Source organism: Dendropsophus ebraccatus, chromosome 8 (assembly GCF_027789765.1).
Source record: "Dendropsophus ebraccatus isolate aDenEbr1 chromosome 8, aDenEbr1.pat, whole genome shotgun sequence".
NCBI classification, from domain to species: Eukaryota; Metazoa; Chordata; class Amphibia; order Anura; family Hylidae; genus Dendropsophus; species Dendropsophus ebraccatus.
The window spans coordinates 93,481,780-93,490,509 of record NC_091461.1 but is presented as its reverse complement, the minus strand read 5'-3'; the positions used below and the strand labels follow the sequence as shown (position 1 = coordinate 93,490,509).

The following is an 8,730-nucleotide window of genomic DNA, read 5'->3' as shown; positions in this document are numbered from 1 at the left end:
TCCCTTATATACAGTGTCCCCATATACACAGCACGTCCCTTATATACAGTGACCCCACTAGCAGTGTAACAAATGATGTGTGTTAGGAGAGGGATGAGCGGTGACAATGCAGCTGCTGATCTCACTATATACAGGTATATAACTGAATATCAGAGAAACCTGCAGCACATCCATGTGTATTGTCTCATCCATCAGTAGATGGTAAAACCAGTCATTTCTCCTGCTGCCATCCACTATAATCTCCACATATAACATGGTAATACAGACTGTGATGAACTATGGGCACCACTGCCAGCCCCAATATACCAGTCTCATCACCTGCCCCATCTACTACTAATACAGCACTAGAAGAAGCCGCCATGATGGTCCCTGTCATTCCTCTGGACACTAGACTGTCATTCATGATGCCCACAGCACAGTGTATATGGCAGAGCAGCTCTATGGGCTCCTGCCTGGCAGGTGCCACCTGAGGGTCCTATGACCTCTGACATCACATCACCGCGACAACCACCGCTGTTCACTTTCTACTGGCGACCGAAGCGACTGGACTGAAGTCTACAGAGAAGAGAACTGCGGAAATGGCGTCCACTGGACACGGCGAGGAGAAGAAGAGAGAAGACGGGAAGAGGAAGAGAGAGGAGGAAGAGGAGAGCAGCGCTGGATTGGACAAGATCCAGAAGAGGAGGAGAGGATTGGAGGATGAGGAGACATCCAGCCCCTACCCCAGGCTTCCCATCAGCCGCTTCACCATCCACCAGGGCTTGGGTAGGGGCAACTTTGGAAAGGTAAGTTCTACAACTTCTCATATCCCTTTATACCCTATGGGGGAGAGTTATCAAGCAGCCATGTCCTCTGTTCCCCATAGCAACCAGTCACAGATCAGCTTTCCTATACTCACAAACCCTGGGAAATTGAGAGCTGAGCTGTGCTTGGTTGTTATGGGCAACAGAGGACGTTACTACCGTAATACTGCTTGATATATCTCCGTCTAAATGTCTATTATATCCCAAGCTATTATTCCCTGTTATCAGCCATTACAGGTCTGTTAGACTGGGTCCACACTGCGTATTACCCATCAGTTCAATGTATCCGTTTTCTTGCATCTGCTTTTTAAAAAAAAAAATAAAACGTATATATTGAACGAACTACATATACACAGTGTCAGCCTAGCCATACGTGTAGTTAGGCCTGGGCGATTAATCAAATTAGTTTGATTAATTTGCCTAGATTTTTAAATTCGATTAAAATTTTTGGGAAAATCGTAAATTCGATTTTCAAAAAAAAGAAAAATGCTCTGACCTGGGCGCAGGTGGAGCAGTGGCCCTACGGGCAAGCTGCTCCTCCTGCAGGTCAGTGCACTCGCTGCTGGACAGCCCGGACCCAGAAGATTGGAACTGCCGCCCGCCCCATCCAGTCATCTACTAGATCACCATCAAGCCGCCTGCACCCAAGAGATCGCCACCACCCGCCTGTGACAGCACCCTGAGCGGCCGCAGCAGCTGGGCACCTAGCAGCCCCCGGGGCAGGAGAGACACGGTGCGATTACTGGAGAGTAGGTGAGGACTCAGCATGGCGCCCAACCCCTCCCCCACCGCGACTACCAGGTAATACTACTATTGCTACTACTATCCTCACTTCTGCTACTACCACTCCCACTACTATTGCTACTACTATCCTCACTCCTGATACTACTACTCCTAATACTGCTCCCACTACTATTGCTTCTACTACCCACACTTCTGCTACTACTACCCCTAATACTGCTCCCACTATTGCTACTACTACCCCCACTTCTGCTACTACTGCTCCTAATACTGCTCCCGCTACTATTGCTTCAACTACCCCCACTTCTCATACTACAACTCCCAATACTGCTCCTACTATTATTACTACTACTACTTCCACTCGTGATACAACTACTTCCAAAACTACCACTACTGCTTTCAATCCTGATACTAGTACTCACACTATGCCCCTATTACTAAACCCCTCATCCACTACTACTACACCCATCATTTTATTTTTAGGCCACATCGCCCAGCCCTACCTGTAATGTTAATCTATAGTATCAGGTAGACATCTAGAGATCTCACTGCTCCATAACTACTACTTTACACCCCACAGCTCATCTCCCCTTTTATCTCCATAGTCAGGTGTAGGGCTTCTATACAGGGGGATTCTGATTCCCTATAGAGCTGATCTATGGGATCACAGCTGTGGGGAAGGGACACTGTTTATATCTACTGCCAGGTCCAAATAGGCTGCTGTAAGGCACAATTACATAAACTGACCTCTATAGCTTCAATACAACCTTACAGCAGCCTATCTGTTCCTGGAGATATTAACTGCAATGACCACAACCCACTCATTGAGACATCTCATGCTACATAATAGTGGAATATCCCTTTACGATCTCTTTATAGAGCATCCAATACAAACACAACCTGACAGACTGACAGCACAGCCCACCCCTCCTGCAGACGTCTTCTAATGTGTATTCTCGGTTTATTTTCTTTAGGTGGTCCTGGCATCAGTCCCCGGCCGAAACATCTACATGGCCATCAAAATCATCAAGAAGAAGGAGGACAACGACGAAGTCATCGTGAGAGAGCGGCGGATACTCCAGGCGTCCAGAGACTGCCCATTCATATGCCACCTCTATGCCGCACACGAGTCTCTGGAACGCGCTTACATCATCACGGAGTATCTGTCCGGTGGCAGCCTGGAGGGATTGATCAGGATGTGCGGCTACCTGAACATCGGCAACGTAAGGTAAGGAATGGGTTTTCTTCTGGGGGTTGAAGGAAATTGTTAAAGAAGAGTGTTATTAATGACTATTTTCTTTTCTTTTCTATGAGATTCTACACAGCAGAGATGGTAAGTGCTCTCCAGTTCCTCCACAGGAAGAACATCGTCCATCGGTAAGTAGAGCCTTTCTCTGTCTGCTCGGTCATGCAGGGATCTATCCACAGTTTCCTGTATCACTGGGCAGATTTATCATTCTCTTCTCTTCTTTCATTGCAGAGACCTGAAGCCGGAGAACATCATGGTGGATGCTGACGGCCACATCCGTATCATCGATCTGGGATTGGCCGAAGATGGGGTGACCGCCTCCAGGAACATCGATGGAATGGCGGGAACCTTCCACTACATGGCCCCCGAGGTGCTTCTCAGGAGAGGATACGGCGCAGCAGTGGACTGGTGGAGCCTGGGGATTGTGCTGTCCAGGATGGCCACAGGACGCCACCCATTCTACAACGGCCCCGTCATGCAACAGGCTTTCAAGGCCATGACCACCGAGAACCCCAAATTTCCATCTTGGATCGACGCTGACGGAAAACATCTCATCAAGAAGCTGCTGCGTAAGAATCCTGAGGAGCGCCTGGGTGTGTGCGGGCAAAAGGACGCTGGTTGACCTCAGGGAGATCAACCAAAACACCGCAGAGACACCATCACGTGTCTCAACGTCAGTGTATTCTAGAACATTGCCCCCTGGGAAATCAAATATGCAAAAGAACACTGCAGAGACACCATCACATGTCTCGACGTCAGTGAACTAGCCAGACCTTCCCTCCGGGAAGGAACAACCAAGCCAAAGGCGTTCTCCAGTTAAGGAGACCACCTCAGCAAGGTATCCATCCACAGACAGCTGTTTCGGGGTTTTTGCCCCTCATCAGTGTGGAGTAGGTTTCTGGCTAGTGGGAGCAATGACTAGTAGGTGCATGCAAAAGGACGCTGGTTGACCTCAGGGAGATCAACCAAAACACCGCAGAGACACCATCACGTGTCTCAACGTCAGTGTATTCTAGAACATTGCCCCCTGGGAAATCAAATATGCAAAAGAACACTGCAGAGACACCATCACATGTCTCGACGTCAGTGAACTAGCCAGACCTTCCCTCCGGGAAGGAACAACCAAGCCAAAGGCGTTCTCCAGTTAAGGAGACCACCTCAGCAAGGTATCCATCCACAGACAGCTGTTTCGGGGTTTTTGCCCCTCATCAGTGTGGAGTAGGTTTCTGGCTAGTGGGAGCAATGACTAGTAGGTGCATGCAAAAGGACGCTGGTTGACCTCAGGGAGATCAACCAAAACACCGCAGAGACACCATCACGTGTCTCAACGTCAGTGTATTCTAGAACATTGCCCCCTGGGAAATCAAATATGCAAAAGAACACTGCAGAGACACCATCACATGTCTCGACGTCAGTGAACTAGCCAGACCTTCCCTCCGGGAAGGAACAACCAAGCCAAAGGCGTTCTCCAGTTAAGGAGACCACCTCAGCAAGGTATCCATCCACAGACAGCTGTTTCGGGGTTTTTGCCCCTCATCAGTGTGGAGTAGGTTTCTGGCTAGTGGGAGCAATGACTAGTAGGTGCATGCAAAAGGACGCTGGTTGACCTCAGGGAGATCAACCAAAACACCGCAGAGACATCAGGGTGTGTGGGTGTGTGCGGGAACATCAGGCAGCATCCATTCTTCAACACCATCGGCTGGAAGGAACTGGAGGAGAGGAGAGTAACACCACCATGGAAGCCAATGGAGACAGGTCTGCAAAGTCAACATCTGCAGTGGCCGGAGGACACCGACACCCTTCACCCCCGGGACGACTTCAATTACATGTCACCAAGTTGGACCCGGTAAGATTCAATCAAATAGGTTCTTGTTAGCTTGGTCCTTGTCTGCTATCTCTGTCAGTGACTATGTCTCTATTTCTCCTTAGATGGATGAGAAGATCTAGACTGTGAAGGAATCCACGACCATCTGGTAAGTGGCCCTTTTACACACAGGACACCAATCACATGTGCTGTTATATAGCTGGATGGTTCATTACCATGACCATTCCACTATGATAACAGAAGCTGCTGTACATATAAGTTTATTAGACGTCTTCCTCTTATGTCTTGCAGGATGAACCCGCGCCAACTAATCTCCGCTTCAAGCCTCCTGACCCGTAACGGACGTCTCTGCTGCTGTGTGCCACCTCGGCTGCCCTACAACATCAGCGCTCTCAATAACATCTTCATGCAGGACCTTTACCAGCAGGATACAGCCCCAAGACCTCGACCATGGAAACCTCCAATCCCGGGCTGGCATCTAACATCCCCAGCCTGAAGATCATCTACACCCCCAGGAGCGGCCTGTGCTTCCATCTGGAGAGTTCAGGAACAATAGCCGCATGTAGTAGTCCTGGGGCGCGGAATAGCGGCTATTATCCCTGAACTCACCTCAGCACAGGCCAGGTAAGTACCACACGCACCACATCCAAAATCACACACACTACAGGATAGGTATAGGCACTCACACCTAGCACTTAGTACATGTAGATTAGATACCGGCTCGATCCTGGGATTTATTCCGATCGCCATATTTGGGGTCAGGAAGGAATTTTTCCTTCTAATGGGGTTTTCGCCTTCCTCTGGATCAACACAGCTGTAAATAGGGTTAGTTTCTTATAATGTTAGGTCACACATCCCTATTACCACTAGCTTAAAATATATCTAAAATTAGACTCCCACATCATACAGGTTAGGGACCAGCCCGAAAATAGGTTTAGTGGGATAGGTGAATAATTTACACATATACATAAATATATAAGTAATAACACCACCACCCCTGCCTTATCTATAAATAAAATGTTCCTTTTACCCCCCCCCCCTACATCCGTGTGCTTCTCTTTATTCCTATGTCAGGAAAAAATAATGTGTCAAGGGGAATCTTGCTGATCACAATGCCTTTTTATTAGAGGGGTCCCCGCTGTTAGTCTGATCACATCATATGAAGACCCAATAATCTGACATTGTGTGTGGGTGAACTGGGCCACCACAGGGACACTGACACAACCAGAAACTACAACTAAGGCTGCAATCACACGTTTCGGGGGAACAGGGACGTGAAATGCCTGTAATGGAGTCTCCATCCCCCACCCCCACACACACGGACAGCATATGTTATACCATACTGGGAGAGCGGGGGAAGAGTATGGATATGTGCCACACTGTAATAACAAAGTTGCACTGCTGCTTCATTACAGCGATGCACATATCCATACAGTTCCCCTGCTCCAAGCATCATATCAGAGATGCTGCCTGTGCCTGGGGGAGAGGGGGTTAACTCTGTTACAGGAATTCCACACCCGTGGTCCGTGTTAAACACGGAACGTGTGAATGCAGCCTAAGGTTTATAATAAGGAGAATTGGGATAACAGAACAAGCAAGATCTTTCTAGTAGAAAAACATTACTTCTGCTGTTATAACAATAAGGAAGGAGTTAGTTGGAGTCTCTGGTTGCTCCAGTGCAAGATCCACACAATGGCGCTGTCTTATATTTTTGTTATTATTTAGGAATATGGCCACCATTACACATCCCAGGTATCAGATACCCATGAACAACGAAACAGCCTAGGGCCATGTTCACACAATGTGTGTTTTGTAGAAATCACGGCTGTTGTTTCAATTTGCAACAACAGCCATAATTTATGCAAAACATACGCTGTATGTGAATGAATAGAATCCCAGCAGAAGCGTATACACATAATTTATGCTCCGGTCGGGATTCCAACCGGCGGCACAGAAAACTGACATGTCAGTTTAGTGCGGCCGCTATTCAATGTCAGTTCACAAAATGGAGAGTGAAGCTCCGGCCGCACTCTCCATTGTGTGCTATGTTGAATTGGGATGCGGGCGCCCATGGGTGCGGCCGCATCCGAATTCAACAGAAATGAAGATCATCCGGATGGTACTGCGGTACCGGCTGGGATGATCTTCTCTGACACTGGCCACTCTGTGACACAGCTGGGTCGCAGAACGGCCGGTGTCTTAAATCATGTGAACATGGCCTATATGTGTAATAAAACAAGAAGTTTCTATATCCAGGGCCAAATTTCCAGTCCATACCACGCTGAGGCTAAATACGCATCCACTGTCTATGGAGCTTATGGAACTAATAGAACATATATGAATAACAGAGTCATCCAATACTGATATACTGTAGCATCTCTCAATGGGGAAATAATGAATCCTCATCTATAATATCTTACAGAGTGATAATGCCACTCTTGGTAATATTACCCCAGGTTGCAACAGAATCTCCCCCCCTCCCCCATTTGTCGTTTGCAGTGATAGTACCTATTTTTCGTCCCCTATGGGCCCACAGAGTAAAATCTGCTTTTAGTGCCCCCTACATCACCATAGTGTCCCCTTAGTTCATCACTTAGTAGTAAAGCCTCCTTTCTTCCCCAGACTGGTATTAGAGTTATAATTCAGTAATAATGTCCTTATTGTGTACCTATTAGTAGTAATGCCCATTTTATTTTGTCCAGCAGGAAAATCTGTTAAAAAAGATACAGAAAAATCATATAGTAATAATTATTAAATAATAATTCTGCATTTTATTACATGAAATAAGTATCTGATCACCTACCAACCGGCAAGAGTTCTGGCTCTCACAGACCTGTTAGTTCTTCTATATAAAGCTCCTCTTAGGGTCCACGGGCCGAGGAGGGCCCAATCAACGATGTAAACGAGCGCCGATCTGCTAGATTGCTGCTCGTTTACTGGGCCTATTTCACGACCCGATGATCGTTGAGCTAGGGCTGTGGGGACATCGTTACCGATGTCCTTGCAGCCCTTGCAGCATACATTACCTGTCAGGTCTTCTGCTCCGCTCCGTCTTCCTTCCAGAGTCCCACGCGCTCCAGCTTCAGAATGGCCTGTCAGCTGACAGGCCACTCAGCCAATCACAGGCCGCGGGGGTCCCGGCCTGTGATTGGCTGAGCGCTCCGTCAGCTGACAGGCCATTCTGAAGCTAGGACCACGCGGGACCCGGGGAGGAAGACGGAGCGGAGCAGAAGACCTGACAGGTAATGTATGCTGCTGCTGCTTCTCAAATCGTCGGTCGCCCGCCGTGCACCGCTATTCAACCGTAGCGATGGGCGGTGGGGGAACGATGATTTTAGGTCTGGCCCTAAATGAACGATTAGCCAATGACACGATCATCGGCTGATCGTTCTCTCTATTTCACCGAGTGATAATCAGCCAATTCGGGCCGATTATCGTTACTGTGGAATAGGGCCTTTACTCTGCTCTCATTACCTGGATTTATTGCACCATAAAATACCATTGTCCCCACACTCAATCCCACTCCAACCTCTCCACTAGATGGCTGTCAATCTATCTGGGTCTGGGGCTTCATGCAAGATCTCGCCTCAAGGGTTAAGGGTGATTATGAAAAGGTCAGGAATCGCCAAGAACTACAGGGTAGGACCTGTTCAATGACCTGAAGAGAGCTGGGACCAGTCTTAAAGGGAATGTGTCTTCAGAAAATGACTTATTGTTTAATGTTTTTATGTTAAACACATTAACTTTTTGTGACATTTTTTCAAATATTCGCCTATACATTTAAATATGCAAAAAAGGGGTCTGTGGAGCCTTAGTTTAGACTCTTAAGTCCCATTCAGTTGTGAGTATTGGGACTCAAATAGAGAAAATCAAGAGTAGACCCTTTTGTGTCAAAGCCTAACTCAGTTGTGAGTATTGTGACATGACAAGGAGAGACCAAAGCCAGGCATTCATCCATATTTAAATTTATAGGGGGCAATGTATCAATAGACTCCTGAGTGAGTACTTCATTATTTTTTTCCACTTATTCCCCTGACCTCAGCAATTGCTGTATTTTGTTAAGAACAGATCAGGCAAGATAGCAGCCCCTATAACAAGGGTGGGAAACCTCT

At 47.5% G+C, this 8,730-nt stretch overlaps 1 protein-coding gene and 1 long non-coding RNA gene across 2 annotated transcripts; both read left to right on the top strand.

The window, feature by feature from the left end:
• Nucleotides 1-507: 507 nt before the first annotated feature.
• LOC138800081 (protein kinase C theta type-like) lies at nt 508-3,415 on the top strand. The gene is made up of 4 exons (XM_069981888.1): nt 508-785; nt 2,519-2,772; nt 2,859-2,921; nt 3,025-3,415. Exons 1-4 carry the CDS (start codon nt 579-581, stop codon nt 3,413-3,415), a joined length of 915 nt encoding a protein of 304 aa, XP_069837989.1. The 5' UTR covers nt 508-578.
• Nucleotides 3,416-4,450: 1,035 nt separating this feature from the next.
• On the top strand, nt 4,451-5,648 carry LOC138798729 (uncharacterized). Its single transcript, XR_011364146.1, has 3 exons — nt 4,451-4,639; nt 4,723-4,766; nt 4,910-5,648. It is a non-coding gene; the product is annotated as an uncharacterized lncRNA (long non-coding RNA).
• Nucleotides 5,649-8,730: the final 3,082 nt, after the last annotated feature.

Bases quoted from the DNA above. Each gene is read 5' to 3' on its own strand.
- LOC138800081 (XM_069981888.1), top strand. From the start codon at position 579: ATGGCGTCCACTGGACACGGCGAGGAGAAGAAGAGAGAAGACGGGAAG. The intron at 786-2,518 runs GTAAGTTCTACA...TATTTTCTTTAG, and splicing joins GTAGGGGCAACTTTGGAAAG to GTGGTCCTGGCATCAGTCCC. The intron at 2,773-2,858 runs GTAAGGAATGGG...CTTTTCTATGAG, and splicing joins CTGAACATCGGCAACGTAAG to ATTCTACACAGCAGAGATGG.